At 34.5% G+C, this 17,447-nt stretch overlaps 2 protein-coding genes across 3 annotated transcripts; one reads left to right on the top strand and one right to left on the bottom strand.

Annotated features, from left to right (window-relative positions):
* Positions 1 to 6,621: 6,621 nt before the first annotated feature.
* LOC143472234 (enoyl-CoA hydratase domain-containing protein 3, mitochondrial-like) lies at positions 6,622 to 9,620 on the top strand. 2 transcript variants are annotated; one of them, XM_076969960.1, is made up of 8 exons: positions 6,622 to 6,705; positions 6,808 to 6,920; positions 7,030 to 7,165; positions 7,449 to 7,639; positions 7,796 to 7,905; positions 8,194 to 8,359; positions 8,439 to 8,547; positions 8,891 to 9,620. In XM_076969960.1, exons 1-7 carry the CDS (start codon positions 6,664 to 6,666, stop codon positions 8,545 to 8,547), a joined length of 867 nt encoding a protein of 288 aa, XP_076826075.1. In that variant the 5' UTR covers positions 6,622 to 6,663; the 3' UTR covers positions 8,891 to 9,620. The 2 variants fall into 2 exon arrangements, with proteins under 2 accessions (XP_076826075.1, XP_076826066.1); XM_076969951.1 differs by lacking the exon at positions 8,891 to 9,620 and having other exon boundaries at positions 8,439 to 8,869.
* Positions 9,621 to 10,682: 1,062 nt separating this feature from the next.
* Positions 10,683 to 15,681, bottom strand: LOC143451942 (DEP domain-containing protein 1B-like). Its single transcript, XM_076952731.1, has 10 exons — positions 14,736 to 15,681; positions 14,049 to 14,149; positions 13,780 to 13,958; positions 13,085 to 13,297; positions 12,882 to 13,016; positions 12,354 to 12,741; positions 12,137 to 12,251; positions 11,761 to 11,834; positions 11,438 to 11,626; positions 10,683 to 11,265 (listed from the first exon to the last, which is right to left on the bottom strand). Exons 1-10 carry the CDS (start codon positions 14,988 to 14,990, stop codon positions 10,989 to 10,991), a joined length of 1,926 nt encoding a protein of 641 aa, XP_076808846.1. The 5' UTR covers positions 14,991 to 15,681; the 3' UTR covers positions 10,683 to 10,988.
* Positions 15,682 to 17,447: the final 1,766 nt, after the last annotated feature.

Below are 17,447 nucleotides of genomic sequence, written 5' to 3'. Positions count from 1 at the left end.
TATTCGGACGTGAAATGGATATGAAATTGTTTCTGATATGACTACGACTATATTTCGGAAAATATAACAATTTAGACTTTATGAATGTGGTGCTGACTTAAAGAAACAATCAGAGATAGCATTCAAAAAACCTTACTCGAGTCACACTCGAGTCTTTCATTTCTGGTTCATAGGATTGTCACTTGACTTCGTCAGTCGTCTGTAAATAACCAAATTTTAATTGGTGAAACCAATATCCTATCATCTGTTACTGCCTAGCAACTTCTAGATTCACAAAGCGACTATCAGGAAATTGCTTTGTAGATTAAATTGACTCGACTTGACTTGGAAATGTAATTAAATGACTCCACTTGACTTGGACTTGCGTTGTTAGTGACTTGACTTGACTTGGGAATGTAATTAAATGACTCGACTTGACTTGGACTTGCGTTGTTAGCGACTTGATTTGTGTCAAGACCATTCATACCTATTTCCATTACAGCTAAGAACGTTTTAAATAACTTCGACTTGACTATAAGTATTGCAATGCTCTACACTTTGGTATTCCGCAACACCTTTATGTCCCGACTGCAACGTGTCCAGAATACCGCCGCACGATTGATTTGTCGATTGAGGGAGCGGCGGCACATCGAAGCTGTCGTTATATTGCTTCATTGGTTTCCAATTGAGTATAGGTTGCGTCTTAAGGTTCTAACCATTGCTTTTAAAAGTCTGGGCGGAGCAGTCCTGATTATATCGGTAATCGCCTGACTATCTCGGTAAGCCTATCAACCAACAAGATTTCTGAGATCACAATCTAAGAACCTATTGCAAGTTATATCGCGTCCGACGGAAACGTATGGTTACAAAAGTTATTTTTCGGAGCTGCTGCCCGGGCCTGGAATGATTTACAACAAGACGTTGATGATGCCGACAATGTAAACATTTTTAAAATATTATTATAAACGCATTTTGTCCGCTATGCTTTTGTGTTTTAACGTTTTAAATTTTAATTTTAGGGTAACGTTTTGCTGTTCTTAATGTTTTTTTTTGGGTATTGAGCGCTATAGAAATGTTTAGTCATATTATTACTATTATTATTATCATTATTATAATCTTCCAAAGATTTCAGTTTACGAGACGAGTCAGTAACCTAACAGACTTCTGAAAGCGACAGAAAAATCACAGCTGACCTCCGAGCCGATGAAAACGGACAAAAATCTTTAAGTTTCTTCATTTTCACCTAAGCTAATTTATTGAAAATTTCTGTTTTTGAGAACTTCATAATTCAAATGAGATTACGGTTATTCTCAGCAATGGTGCTTTCCCTGTAAAGAAACATTACCATTCTTCGGTTGCTCACCCAGGCTACTCTATTTTTTGGGGGTCTGGTATACAAATGCACAACCACAGGATGCCATTGTATAGTAGACCCCAGTTGCTCGAATTGTAACGTCGTCTGGTTGTGCACTTGTATACTAGACTCCTTTTTTGCATGTGTGCTTTTCAGTTATGTGCAATAGGCAACGGCTAGCAATGAATATGTACGAGTGTGGAGTATCCCTCGCATATCTATGCATACTGTATAATGCATATAGTTCCACATATTCCAGATTGAATTCTTTGTACGCTGCATAGATATGGTGCTCACAGTATTTAATAAAGTCAGCGTTAGAACTAGTTAGAATTTAAATTTATGCAATAATATTTCAATGGCTGCCGGTTACACAATTTGGAGAAAACTCCTTTGGTAAACGGCTTACGGCTAGCCGGTTACGCAATTGGTGTTTTCTTGCTTCGGTAAACGGCAATAAAGCTAGTCTGTAAATTGAAAGGTATGTTCATTTTCAACTTAAAACGACGCATAAATTTTTTTAATGTTTACATTAACCTAAAACTAATCTCATCTGACTCAAACTCTCACTTCTCATGAATAAATTACAAAGCTAGGCTGCGAATTGAAATAAACGCTATTCAACTAAAACGGCAAGTTTTTCCAAAATCAAAATTAATTTTAAACTAATCCCCTCCGACTCAAACTCTTACTTCTCATAACTAAATTACATTAAAAATAAATTTCTATAAAAAGAAGTCAATCAATAGCAAGATTTGAACCCAAAACCTCCAGCATACGCGTACCATTGTTAAACACTAGTCACTATGCCGCCGCATTGCTTTCATCCTCTCGTCCAAACCGGGACTGATAAACCCATTAGCGAAATTCTGCCGGTCACTGTATTGTGATTCAGCAACTTCGGTAAATGGATGCCGGTAAAATGATCACTTTGTTTAAAAAAATATATACCAAACCAAACTTCTAGGGCAGTGCACTATATAGCACTGAGAAGATATTTCCAAAAGTAAACAAAAAGTGCTGTGCGACATAAGGCTATAGCTGAATACGCATAAAATAGTAATAGCCTGGTAACTAAACAGCACAACCCAAAATATATTAACAGTAAAATTTTTCTGTTGGAAAGACACATTACTTTGTTAGTATATGAGTATCATACAAGTTTATTAGACAGTGGAAACTTTTTAGGAGTTTGTATCATTTAATTTATTGGTGAGGTTTCTTTAATTTAATTTAACCTTGTGGATTGATTTAACTTGGTTTACGTGCATAAGATCTTTTTGACATCAGTTATGTATTAATTTGACATGGCTAGACTGCAGAGTTAGGCAGGAGCACACTCGTGATTTTTTGGCTGATACAACTTTTGCACGTCCAAGACCTCAACAAAAACTGCCATACTCTGCAGTCCAGCATATTTGCATGTCAGTTTGTTTACCAAATAATAAATTTACCCATTTACCTTGCAACGATTCATCTGTGGCATAGACTATTCCTTTACGTGATAAAAAAATTATTTTGAAAATATATTGTCATGAAACAAACAAATTGTGGTTTATGACTAACCTAAAAGTATAAAATAACAACTGCTACAGTGAGCATTATCATGGTGCAAGCAGCATCAACTTTCAACATCTTTATAGTGCTAACCAATGTTGCATCTCCCTGCTATAGAAAGTTAGTTACCGGCCTAATCAGACTAGCCTGTTAGTATGTTATTCTTTAAGCTGAAATTTTGAAAGTTTATTGCAATTACATAAAATATACTCAGACTACTACCTCCAGACGCAGACATATGACTGGGAATTGGTTTAAAACTTTAGTTAACAGCAAGTGTATTGCAAATAAACCGATTTTAATTATTTTTGTACTTACTATCGAACAATTAATGTACTAATACTTCAAAAATCGAATAATCAATGAATTACTGTGACTTTGGTGTCTAAACAATGAAATAATCAACCAATTACTGCAGGCAAATCCTGAATGCAAAGTAAAATAGGGTGACTTTGACATATCTTTGCAATTTCATTTAATTTTCACATAATACAGCAATCCCATAACATTTTCATTTTATTTTGATCTCAAGTCTATTTTTGTAAAATAAATCATACCTTTTTCTGGAAAATAAAAATATTGTAGTTTGTCACTTTTTTTGTTTGTTAAACTTTCATTGTTACCCAGGGTTAGGGTGACTTTCACACCTAAAGGTGTTTTTAAAAAATTACAGAGCAATCATTGAAGTTACAGTTAAGCAATTATAGGATATTTTTAAGGTCAAAAACTCCCCTATTGCTCACTGGAGCAAGATCATTCAGTTTTTCCAAAATGTATGTTTATGATAGTCTAGCTCAGTGGTTCTTAAACTGGGGGGCGTGTAACATTTATAAGGGGGGCGCGAGAGATGACAAACTGTCTATTTAATTATTTACATATGAGCTATGTCTAAACATGCTTTCTTGACTTTCGCTATAGGTTCATTTTTAGTAAAATTTTAAAGTGTGTCACGATGGCAATTGTATTTTTGAGATTTGGATTCTGAAATACGTCAATGGTTACGTCATAATATTTGGTGTCTCCGTTTTGAAGCATATTGTTTTCGTTTACTCATTCACGCACTACTAGCTCGACTAACTGTTCTCTTGTGTTCTCTTTTTGCGGTGACCTGTTTTTCTCACAACGGGGGGCGGCGTAACAAGAAAAACTTTTACAAATGTATCACTTGTAGAAATACTTAATTTGCACTAAATGCATTTTCTTTAGTTTTACAATTATCATGTATACAGGAAGCCAGATGTTTTTGCTACTAACCTATTCAGTTTACAACGTATAATTTTCGAGTCATTAACGATTGAAAATTTGTGTGCAGTGTCGGCCACACATAATAAAAATAGTAATGTCGCGCACCTGGTTTAAATAGGGTAAAACCAACGTCAGCCAATATTAAAACCGTAAAATGAAGTAAAACGTAAATTTAGTATTGATTTAATAACCAGGTATTTTAGTAATTAAACTAATTGTATTGACACAAAATGAGTGGAAAAAAGAGAAAGTATGACCAAAATTATCTGAAGCATGGCTTTATAAATACCACAGTAAACGGAAAAGTCGTATGGCAATGCGTGATATGCTTAGAAAAGTCGTTTTCAGCGTCATCTTCATGAATATAAAGACAAAACCAAGGAGCAAACTTGACTGTGAAGCCGACCTAAGATGTGCATTATCTTCTACAAAGCCTCGAATTAAACGTTTGGTTTCCCAAAAACAACTACATCCTTCACATTAATGAAAGTTAATTGAAAATAAATTGTTGTTTTGCTTAATGCTTTTTTATTTTGCAATGAGGTGGGGCGCGAAATTTTTAGGTACCGTCAAGGGGGGCGTGTGCCAAAAAGTTTAAGAACCCCTGGTCTAGCTCATGGATGTCCAACCTTTTATTAAGTGGGCCGCATTGTCACTTGAAATAATTCAATGGGCCGCAGAAACTATTAATTTTCAAGAAAAATTGATGAAATTAACTACTTTAACAATATCAGTCATCAAAGTATTCGGAGTGAAAATGACTAGCGGGCCGCGCAAAAATCTCAGGCGGGCCGCAGGTTGGACATCCCTGGTCTCGCTGATCAATATATGAAGACCATTTCCGGTAGTAATGGCCAATGCTAATCCACACATTGATTTTTGCACTTCTTCCAGTATGATTAATCTTCTCAACTACTCCTGGAAAGCTGTCACCCTCATATACTATTTTCACATAGTTATTTTGACATAATGTCAAAGTTATCCCAGAATGAGAAGTTGTTCATACTTTCTTCAAAGTAATTTGCCATTTAAATTTTTATTTATATGTGTTATGTGTTACTTTAACAAAAATATTAACAATATATATGATAAAAAAACACCATGTCCTTACCAAAGTTTTCTGTCTTCAAAAAATGATTGAAATGTAACTTAATAAAAACAAAAACCAATATACAATTATCTATTTTTTAACCAATTATTTTGTGGGGTTGTTTCTGGAAAATAGACTTATCAATATCCTATTCCTTGATTTGAGTGCTTGTTTTAGCATGCCATATTGTTTATAATTCATCAAGATCAGGGAGGTCAAAACCCTGGCACGTGAGCTGCATGTGGTCTACGGAAAGATTTTGTGTGGCCCGCAAATATTTTCCAGTGCAAAATCCGTGGTTGTTACTGTAAAATACACTTGTGATTCATTCGAATAGGTTTCTTTTACCGCAGCCTGAGATCAGGCACACATCGTTGAAGTGTAAGTCGATACACACATACATGCGATGATTTTAGATTTTTGCTGCAAGCACATTTGCAAACTAGCAGGAGTGTAGTAAAGCATCAAGTTGATTAGAACAGCCTACTCAGTCTTTTCCAAACATTATAGTTTCCCCATTTGCAACCCACAGTGTTTTCCTTAAACCTTAATGTGGCCTTTCCTGCTCGCATTCTTGGATCACCCTGATCTAGATTACCCATTCTTTTTCCCAGTTGTTTATTAAACCATTCGAAAAAACAATGGCCTACAAAATTGAATATAATATAACTTTAAAATTTAATTAATAAACAATGTGGCAGTTATATTTTTTTGTTGTATCAAGAAATCGATATGCTACTGACCTCAGTTAAATAGTGACAATTTAATGCCCAGAATGCTTGCAACTTAAAAATGCTGAAGTGGATCAATGATTTCTTCCATTGTTAAGTAAAGGCATTCAAAAATTTTCCACTCAAACAAGATGGAAATTATTACTTGGGAAAAGGTCTATATTGTAATTTATTGAGATTGTTGCATTGGAATTTCTTTCTTAGAAATGGCCAACATTCCAGTCTGGGATAAGTATCATAACAGCACCTTTTCAGCTGGTAAACTTGTGCATAAATCAAATTTTGCAGCAGGTATATCCGACACATCACACAAACTTAATTTGTGTTAATATTTTGTGCTTACGAAGTTTGACTTCCAAACCTTTACACGACAAAGTGTGTAGTTGTACAAATTACGTAACAAAGTAAATGCTCTTGACTCTTGCTGCTTCCAGAAGTTTCCAAAAATATTTAAAGTACGGTATGCAGTTATCTATGGAAAGATTGTTAAACAGGTTTTTAAAACTTGATCTGAAAGAAAGTGTTTGGTATCGTTTAATATCCAACAAAAATATTTATTTAAAGTTATTTCTAAGACTTGGCACAATTTCAAGTATGTTAGAAGGTTCTATTTTTCTTGAGACTGCAAAGTATGCTTTAAAGAAATTGTCTTTTTTTAATTTTATAGGTTTTACTAATCTTTTTTTAGTTTACAAGTTGCTCTAGAGATGTTATCAATAGTAACAAGAATTTTGTCACGACACTCTCTGGTGAGAATTACAAAAACTATGACGCTAATTGCACTGTACCTGAATTGTAAAAACAGCACTATTTACGAATTTCTTATGAAGTAACATACATGTACACTCCAGGGTTTACCATCTTTACATTTGCGACGTTGCTTAACAACATCTGGAGACCCACTTACAATATGTACACAAGAGAATGGAATTCGTCGCATTACTCTCAATAATCCTAAAACAAGGTGATTTTTATGGTATTAGTTACTCATCAAAACATGGAAGTATATCTTGTTGAAAAGATTTTCATTTTAAGTTAAAGTGTGGTTGAATGGTTTTATCTTGTTTTTACAGAAATGCTTTGTCTTTGGCACTGATGGAAAGTTTCAAAGAGAATTTAATGAAGGATGTGAAAGATCATGACTTAAGGGTGATAGTGATTTCAGGCAATGGTCCAGTGTTTTGTGCTGGACATGACCTAAAAGAATTGGTAAAATTGTCAAATGTTTTTGAAACTTGTGATAATATATTTTCAAAAAGAGAAAGCATTTTGTAAATTGGTTCATTTGTGGCATATGAAAAGGTGGATACAAGTCTATTTTGTTGAACGCTTTGAGTACCTTTTGAATGAAAGTTGAATCAGGGCAGCATTTCTATTTAAACACTCTTCCACCTTTTGTCCTTTGTTTGCATTTACTGAAACTAGCAAAGCCCATGGCACCAATTTTAATGAATATGAGGATTTAACCGGTAATATTAATAAATTGTTACAGCTCAGCAAGAAGACAAGATCTGACCATGCTCATATATTTCGGATGTGTAGTGATATCATGGAACTTATACAGGACATACCTGTGCCAGTGATTTGTGAGGTTGGAGCATTGGCAACTGCTGCAGGTTGCCAGCTGGTTGCAAGCTGTGATGTTGCTATTGCTTCTGATCAAGCAAAGTTTTGCACTCCTGGGTATGTATTTTTTGAAGTTTATTTTTGTGCATAATATCCATTCAAAAATTATTTCTGATATTGTTTGCACAACTATTAATTTACCATAAAAACTTTGCCACAGTTTTAAAAATGAGTCGGTGATTTCAATAGTGATTCACTCAATGCTACTTGCAGAGTCAATATTGGTCTGTTTTGCTCAACTCCAGCTGTTGCACTTGCTCGTTCCGTTCCAAGGAAACTGGCTTTGGAGATGTTGTTTACAGGAGAAATTATAAGTGCTGATAGTAAGATTAACTACAGTGATATATGATATTATTATTTCATCATGGCAAAGGGTTCAAGTAAGAATAAATTCTGGATCAGCCAGGGTATTCTTCAAACAGAATCATATATTTTGTAGAAAAGCGGTATCATGAGTTTGTGGGTAAAAACAATATCTCTGCAAAGGTACAGTATTGGCCATGACTATTGATATTTTGTCATGCAGGTGGTAGATTATTTTTATCTATTACTGGCAACTTTATTGATACCGGTACGCCAGTTTACAATTAAATGTTATTTTTGATTCTCAGGAGCTTTAGCACATGGCCTTGTAAGCCGTGTGGTCAAGCATGAAGATTTACAAAATGAAGTAACAAAAATGGCAGAGACTATAATACGCTCAAGTCGATCAGTTTTAGCTCTTGGAAAATCAACATTCTACAGACAAGTGGTCAAGGATCGGCACTCTGCTTATCAGTATGTGACTTACTTATTTTCCATGTTTACCACACTCTTTACATTATATCTAACATAGTTTTTGGTATTTTATGGACAGAGATGCTTCAAATATCATGGTGGAGAATTTAAGCTTACATGATGGACGAGAAGGAATATCTGCTTTTCTCGAGAAGAGGAAAGCTGAATGGGATCATAGTTTGGATTAGGTTAACCATAATAACCGTTTCATTTTTCTCTCTCCAATATTTCAAAACATTCTTCATCACTTGCTAGGCCAGGGGTCGGCAACCTGCGGCTCCGGAGCCGCATGCGGCTCTTTCATCCTTCTGATGCGGCTCTTATTAATTTTATTGCCCCGGTAGAAACAAACAGAAGAACACTCGCGTCTTTATCTCACTGAGCACATTATAGTAAATGAAAGCATAATCATTCTGGTTGTGACGTCATAATTAGTCGATTAACATAGTATGCTCTTGGGACCCTGTCGATATTTGGATCCACATACGTATGTGAGCAACTTTTCTCTAACATGAACTACATTAAAAACAGATCCCGCACACGTCTCACAGATGACAGCTAACAATCATGTGTGAAGATGAAGATGACATCCTACAGCCCTCACGTACAGATGCTTTGCAATGAAATGCAAGAGCAAAAATCACATTAATTAAATCTTACTGAATTAACTGCTTTTATAAATGCGACACATGACAGTTTTGTTACAGAGTGTCGTTTTCGTTTTATCTCTTGAGAAACTTTTAAAACATTCGTTCTTCTTTTTACAGACAATCTTTCAAATTGTTACTGTATACTGATAATATTTTTTACCGTTTCAAAAGCAGACACTTCTAAACTTAGTTTTTTACTCTGATTTGGTTTGGAATTTTGTTTGCTTGTAAAGTTGACCCTTTGATCGTTTAGATGAGCTTTTAGATATTATTGTTTTTTTAATGTAAACATTACTGTTACGTTTTGGGTAATATTTGGTGTCATGACATGTTTTTGTGGAATTAATTTTGTTTTTCTTGACAAGTTGAAAACATATTTTCGGTTTAAATTAATAACAATATAATTTTAAATACTGAATGTAGGAGTTGGCATCTATTATTATTATTCTAATTGCCATGCGATATATTGTATATATTTAAGTTAAATCTATCCTTAATCACTAGCTTTTCTGCTGACGATTTGAAATATAGAAGAATAAGAAATAGCATCATGACAAGCTTACGTATCTACCAAATGGTGTTTACCGGATATTTATATTTTGCCTGCAATAAAAAAATGCTCAAATGTCCGGAATTTTATGATGGGCGTTTTGGGGGAATTAGAATTGCGGGAATAATCCTGTAAATCAGGGTTGTCCAACACGTGGCACGCGACGTGTCTGACCTAGACCCTAGCCTAGAGATCACCAGAGGTCAAATCAGAAATAGCCCAATAGCCTAGTGAATTCACGACACTATGTTCAAAAATCCACTCCGGTATACAATGGATAGGCAAAGCATTGCTAGTGTGACGTCATATTGACAGACAATGTGTTCATACCTCATTTTTAAAAACCGCTAGTGGGCACTAAAGAGTGTCCGGATTTTAGACCACGAAAATATGGTAACCCTAATCTTCAGTATCTATGAGTATGTACAGAAATGGTGTTTTTAATATTTCTACTTTTTTGATTTAATCAATTTTATAGGCTTGATTAATTTCATGAGTTGTATCTGTATGTACTCATAGACACTAAGTGTGCTTGTATTGAAAATGTATTCAAATATTACAACTATCTTAAACAGTAGGAAATGTGTGAACTTTGAGAAATGTTGTCTTGGTAACTTTTTGCATTTATTTCATGGGCCATAGTAATACATACTGAAAACAATAGATACAATGTGCAAAGATGTGGTTTCTAGCGTTTGGGTAACTGGATGTGCACCATTCAAGTTTTGTCTGTTAATACTTGATTGGCCTGTGAATTGCCAACTCATGCTTGATACAAATGATTGTTGTTGTTAAAAGTTTTAAATTAAATATGAAGTGGAAGCTGTTCAACCCTTCACTAAATTAACTAGTCCCAATAAAATGTCTAATGTTTCATTGTATTGTGTAACCCTTGCAACTCCTGCGTATGTAGCATTTGTATCACTTGATGTGACTTTATAAACAATATCCATTTGTATCAACAAATAGTGACGAACTACATTACGTTACGTATTTGCTTGTTCTTGGTATTCATATGCACTTTCTATTTACCAATATCTGTTAACTTAATTCACTTACAGTATGTACCCATCGTTTGCAAATACTGGCATTCTTTGATAATGTACATATCAGCTATGCAACGTCAGTTGGTAATTGCGGTGTAATTAAACATTTGTACAATTACTGAAAACACCTTTAGAAATACAAAAAAAGATCAATGAGTTGCTTTAGGCAGGTAAACATTTGTGCTTGTATCAACTAAATGGCAAGTCATTTGTGTGAGAACAGTGATTAGGAAATGTACAAATATTAACAGAAAGTGATGAATGGTTATGCTCAAAAGAGCAGTGCGTTGATTGCATATTTCATAAACACACAATGTTTGAAGTTCTTAGCAATGTGAGCAAGTACAATGGAACATATAGCATTTGCTGAAATGCAACAAATGTTAGGATTTATTTCTTCTCAATCGATTTATCAATGTTTTCAAATTTCTACTTGACCCTGAGAAGCCAGAAGCTTTGGGAGGAAGAGCAGGTGGTGATGGGTTGGGGTCGATTCTGTCGCATATGTCGGGGCAAGATTGAGCTGGTTTTAAGTTTCTTTTACCTCCAAGGGACTTGTTCTTTAAATGAAACACTTTCGTGGGAAATACAGAGCTACGGTGCTGTGACTTGGAAGAAGCTTTGGGTGCCACATCAACATTGAATGTCATAGACCTCCGACTAAAAAATTAGTTCAATTTTGTAACTCGTAATGTACTTAAAATCTATATTTAATTCATATTTTTTATTGAATTATACAGTAGTAATTATAATTTTTTATATATTACACAGTACTTTGTATCAATCTATAGCAGTTCATACAGAGAATAACAAATACTGTGTAACAACTTACTGTCTTGCTTTTTCTTTCAGTGAGCATTCTTCATTTGAAGAGTTTCTGGATTTTAAACTTGTAACTAATGATTTCATGACATCCATAGATTTTGACCTAGGCAGGGGAACTTTCTGTCTCAGCTGGACATTTGAGCATTGAATTTGAGAACATTCGACGAAGGAACCATCATTGTCACCTTCAGTGTACCTAATATGACAAAGGGTATTATTTACAATTATTTTGTTTTTGGATGGTATGGCTAGTATTAGATAGAATGGCTATTTAAATTATTAAATAAATGTCTTTGTTATGCAGTTGAATATTTTAAAAACTTTCTTTACCGTAAAACTGGTCTTTGAATCCTTTTCAGTTTTTCATCCACTTCTGCAGCAATATTTTCAGGCACTTTCATCACCTGTTAAATCAAATAACAAAATGACTATAAAAAATAATGTGAATGCATCACAAAAGATGACAATGATATAGCAATGCACAAGTTTTGGGACTAATTGGACATTTTAACTAACAAGATCCATGGCAATACAATAGAAAGCTGTCCACTTAAAACTAAAGGAACCTAATTATATTTCTTATTGTAACTACCATAGACTTGAGAAAGTTTTCTGAGTCTTGCTGGGTTACTTCCAGTTTCCAAATTTTCGTATTTAAAGCTTTTGTTAACAAGAAAACTACCATAGGTCATACGACTAAACATACCTCTGCATGATGGTCTATTAAAAAGGTAACCAGTCTCATGGCCAGCAGTTCATCTAAATGGACTTCTTCAAAGCATGACAAGATATGTCGTGAGAATGTGTGTAAAAGCAAAACTCTGTTAGACAAGATAAAAATTTTAAAAATTGAATTTCGGCTTACCTAAAAATATAAATTAGTTAAAGCAGATTACATGATATTAATTCTTTATCATTAATACCTGGTAGAAATATCTCTACTCATGTGATCCAAATGTGGGTTTGTACATACTTTAGCCATAAGTCGCAAAAGAAGATGTAGTTTTCTGCGGTTAGGTGGAGGTACCAGTAAAAGACAGTATTTCAAAGCTTCAATGGCAATGGTATTCATTTTAGGATTCAGCAAGCATATTATGTTAGTGAAGATTTCATAAAGTTCAAATGTTAATAAGGGTTCGGTTAGAGGCTTTTTAGTCTGGCCATCATAGATCTCGTCTGATACTGGCTCACTCTCGTTTTTTTCATTCTCAAAATCTTTAGGTAGAGGCATTGATGATATTCCACTCTTGCAGTAGTAATCACAAATTGCTTTGAAAACGTCTTTCTCAAACCCAGGATAACAGGTAAGCCCTATAAAGGATATATAAAACAAATGCTTTTCCAAACGTTATACAAAGAAGTAAACAAGTTATCAGTTATTGAAATGGAACTTTGGTTAGCAAAAAATATATACTGGTACTTGCTTTCTAAGGTCGAGCCGCTGTACTTACCAGAATTTTTTCCATTTGGCCAGTTCGCCAAACAAGTCATTGCACTAAGGGTCCAATAAGGTAAGTCTTGGTCAACTGGAACTTGTACAACACCTGATTTGCCAACTTTGGTTGCATTGTGTTTAATCCATTCACCTGAAATTTGAATAAAATCATAAATAATAAATAATATCAAGTTGAAAAGCTGCTATTTGAATTGTAACCTTTCATATTCTGTGAAAGCACCAAATCGTCCAAAGTGTCCAGCTGCAAAGTACGTTTAATATTTCCACACAAAACATCTTTCCAAACATTATTAACATCATCATCCGTTATCGTTTTTGAAAACTCCTTGCACTGTGGAATAGGAGGCAAAGGTGGCTTTTTGGTCGGAGGAGATGACAAAGCAGATTTGGAAGAAGTGTCATTTGAATCACCTAAAAAATAAAGCAAAGTAAATACAGTAAACTACGCTTATTATGACCACCTTGTCAAAATAACCGAAACTGCTACAGTACTGTGTAATCACACCAGGATCAATACAATTAGGCATAAAATGAGAAAATATGTCAAATGCATCACATATTTCATTAACGATAAGCAGTAACATTAAAATGAACGTCAGTAGGCAAATTGGGAATAAATGCACAATTGTCTCCGTCAAGTTGCATAATTGACACGAAACAATTGATAGAAAAATCTGTAAAAGTGGCCATAAAATATGTAGACTGGTCATAGTAAATGGAAGAGTTTTATACGACAAAATTTGGTACCATAACAAAATGGTTATAAAAACCAGGTGGTCATATTAAGCGGATTCTACTGTAAATAGAAAGTTAACAATACATTGTCAATTACCCTGATACTCTCCTCTCTAAAGTTCTAAACAGTTTTGACAGTTTAATATAAATTACTTTACCTCTGGTTAACTCAGGTTTGATTTTAAACAAACTCTTTCTGTTTTTAAACTTTAATTCAATGGTTGACTTTTGGCCATTTTTCGCTGATGTGGTATCACTAATGGTGTTTTCATTAACAAGCGACAATGGTTTACGCATTGGTTGAATGTCTCTTTCAAATTCTTCTTTATTTATGAATCTAAAAAACAGTTGTGGATATTATAAATGAATGACGTAGTGATAAAATTCCACAGCTAAATTAAAATATCAAGAATTTGCTATAACTCACCTATACAAGCGATTGTCATCATGCAAGTCCTCACTTCCCCATTTACCTTGAATGTCTTCAATTATGTGATTTTTATAGAACTTTCGCAGCAGTTGAACGGTCTAGGCATAAAAATGTTAATTGCATGGAGATGTAATTGTGAAGTGATAGATTCTAAGATATGTGATAGAAAGTGAAACAATTTTTTATATCTCGATAAACTAAGTATGATACCAGAAACCAATCCTAATACTTCCAGAATTACTAAAATTAGCACTGTAATTGGTTGACTGTAATCAATTCACATGGATTTAGTTCATTGGATATTCAGTTTAATGCCACATGTCAAGGTTATGGTGGAAAAATATTAAAATTGTTATACTTTGTTACTTAAAACTGGAAAATATTCATACAAGATGTGATTATGATACACATTATGTTCAAACGGTGATATGTAATTAGCTGTCTACTTGATCTGATTTAATTGAGAACGCAAACAATAGTGATGTGCCTGATTAATGGTGTTTACTGATTTAACAAATTTTCGTAATCTTATTTTTACTTTTTAAACAATTGGTAACCGCTTTAGCACAATTCAAGTGCGAGTGATAGTTGATATGTATATGTTTATTTACATTAATGGAGCAATTAATACATTAATGGAGCAAACCAGGATGTGAAGAAAAAGATAATTAAATTTTTATGTACCTGCATTCTTGTTACTTCATTGCCAATATTATGATTTTGCTTTAGCAAAACATGAAGGAAGTCGATCGCTTCACTTGCGGTGAAACAGTCGTTGTACAGTTTCAAGTGTCGTCTGTGCCGCCTTCGTGGCATACCTTGACTGAACAGTTGAATAATTTCATTCCAGAGCTTCGTAGCGCGATAGGGACCGGGGGTAATTTTCTTCGTGTTTGCCGGAAATGGCATATTCTGCGGGACGCTTGCCGTATCGTACATTGTGTATCTATTTGTAGCTCCAAAGTCTTTACACTAAGTATATTTACAGTACAGTAAAAAATTTACTGCCATACATACACCTTTATTTGAAAAAATAGTACAGATTCAATCCAAAAGCTTTTACAGTGTGACTATTTCACCGTTAGTATGCAAAAGTATGGATATGCAAAAAGCCGATTTAAGCTATTTAGGGTTTAATTGAAGTTAGATTTAGATTAAAAGATTTTGGTTTAGTTAAGATTCATTCATTTTATTTTTCGCCTTAAATGTAGGGGACAAAAAATTGTGGTGACACAGGTGGTCGTAAATAAAAAAGCAATAGCGATGATATCTTTAGGTTACTAATGTTATAACATCTTAGTTGGGTTAACAAGAGGCCATGAAAAAATTGCTTTAAACGTACAATTTCTTTCGGGAAAATGGTGACAGCCAAGCTTTTAACAGTTTTTGTTACAGTTGACCACTGTTCGCTGTATGAAAGCAGTGTAGAGCATTTGCCAGGTCAGTATGTTATCAATATGAACCAGTAAGTTTTAACTTGCCAAATCTAATCCGATATTTTTATGCTTCTCATTTTGGCATTCCGTAATTGATACATATGAAAGCTATATCCACTGTCTGACCTAGTACCGTACTGTATAGAGCAGGGGTGGGCAAACTGCGGCTCGTCGACATGTTTTTGTGGCTCCTTTAGTCGAATCGTAAAATTCCAAAAAAATTGTAAAGGCTACCTAGAGTCCTAGAGTACCGTTTATGAATGTTTCTGTCTAATTTTTTCTTTATTTAGGCCAGCATTTCGTTTATGACGTAACAATAGACATAGAATCCGACATTGTTTTCAGATATAGACTCTATACTCTATGACAAAGGTGGTCAAAGTGCGTCTCGCCGACATGTTTTTTATGGGTCTTCTAGCTGAAAAGTAATATCCCAAAATGACTACTAATAATATAATAACCAAATTGACAATCATTACTGATTTTGCGGCTCGCTGGTGTTTATAGTTTTCCGCAAGTGACTCTTTCATTGAACAAGTTTGCCCACCCCTGGTATAGAGGTTTCGATCAGAATCGGTAATTTCAAGACTAGCCTATTCAAAATGTACAACCACAGTTTAGTCTTAGGGCTTGTACGCAATTTATTCTAGCATTAAAATATTCCATTGAATACAATTTAATGGCTAAATCTAACCAATGTCCTTTCATCTTGCAACCTTCTTACAGCACGTTGAAACAGTGTTTTCACCGTAATCGATGTTTGCAAATTTAAAATGCCGCTCGCTTCTCTGAATGGATGAAGTTATTTGCGAAAAAGAAATTTTCTCTTTTCTTCCAAACTCATTTGAAGATCAGCCAACCAGATAATCACTTTGCCTTAAGCGCGTGTTCTTAGTGCCGCGTTCATTTAAACCCGACTGCTGACAATGAAGTCTGGATTAAATAGACCGACGTTAATGGGGATCTATTAAAGGCCTTTTAAAGACGTTCTGGCTTAAGTCGATTAAAACAATCTCTAGCACACACACTTTTTAACTTCATTGTGACAGATGTTTGTGCAGATAAAGCTGCTGATAACTGGTTACAACCTGACTAAGCAGAACACGTTAATGCTAAACCTAAATATTATAACAGCGCGGTATGTGTCGTTATGATATGTCAACGTTTGCAAGTTATATCGCTGAGTGTATGGCGTACGCTATTACTGCTGGTAACTTACGGAAGGCACTGAATTGTCCAGAAAAAGTTTCGTACTTCCAGCTAACTGCCTCTATAAGTCTACTCTAACTGCCACATTTCTCAATCTGCATGTTAAAACGTTTTTAACTTTATGTGATGCGCATTTATAGGGTTTCATCAGACGCTGCTTGACCTGCGTCTGTATTTACACAAGCACTTCTCAAGCAGAGTAACATGCGCTTGGTCTGAAGTGTCGCGCTGCATTTCACTTGCGTTTAACAGCGGGAAATGTTCTTATTGATAGGTCTATTCCGCAAAAAATGAAATCTACATCACACAACAAACACAGACTTACGACCTTTTAGCCACTTGATATCATTATATAGTAATAATGTCCCCTTTGTTATCCGCCTGGCTGACGGCAAACAATAAAGTCACACCTTATGTCAAGCTTACATTTTAAAATCTTATCAATCACATTTAACATCTTTTTTAATGGCTGCCAAAACTAACTATAATTTAATATAAAGTTTTTCGTTTTAGGATGACAGATGATACGATAACTTCATTTATGGATGCGATAACCTCAGTTATTTTCCGCGATGACTTTGCAATGATATAACTCGAGTTATATCATTGCAAAGTCCACTTACAATTACTTTTCTCCGTAATTAACAAGATATTTTGCGTTGACAATTGGAGGCCATTCTGAAGAGCAAGAAAAGAATATTTATCTAAAATAAGATCAATAGATACATGTATGCCAAATTTCTGTAAAAAG

Source organism: Clavelina lepadiformis, chromosome 1 (assembly GCF_947623445.1).
Source record: "Clavelina lepadiformis chromosome 1, kaClaLepa1.1, whole genome shotgun sequence".
NCBI lineage: Eukaryota > Metazoa > Chordata > Ascidiacea > Aplousobranchia > Clavelinidae > Clavelina > Clavelina lepadiformis.
Note: the sequence above shows the minus strand (reverse complement) of the source record. Positions and strands in the feature narration are given on the sequence as shown.

Excerpts from the sequence above, each read along its gene's own strand:
- LOC143472234 (XM_076969960.1), top strand. The coding sequence starts at position 6,664 with ATGTTATCAATAGTAACAAGAATTTTGTCACGACACTCTCTG. Across the intron at positions 6,706-6,807 it reads TTTTGTCACGACACTCTCTG|GGTTTACCATCTTTACATTT; the intron begins GTGAGAATTACA and ends TGTACACTCCAG. Across the intron at positions 7,906-8,193 it reads AGAAATTATAAGTGCTGATA|GAGCTTTAGCACATGGCCTT; the intron begins GTAAGATTAACT and ends TTTGATTCTCAG.
- LOC143451942 (XM_076952731.1), bottom strand. The coding sequence starts at position 14,990 with ATGTACGATACGGCAAGCGTCCCGCAGAATATGCCATTTCCGGCAAAC. Across the intron at positions 13,017-13,084 it reads GCTTTCACAGAATATGAAAG|GTGAATGGATTAAACACAAT; the intron begins GTTACAATTCAA and ends TTCAAATTTCAG. Across the intron at positions 12,742-12,881 it reads GCCAAATGGAAAAAATTCTG|GGCTTACCTGTTATCCTGGG; the intron begins GTAAGTACAGCG and ends TATCCTTTATAG.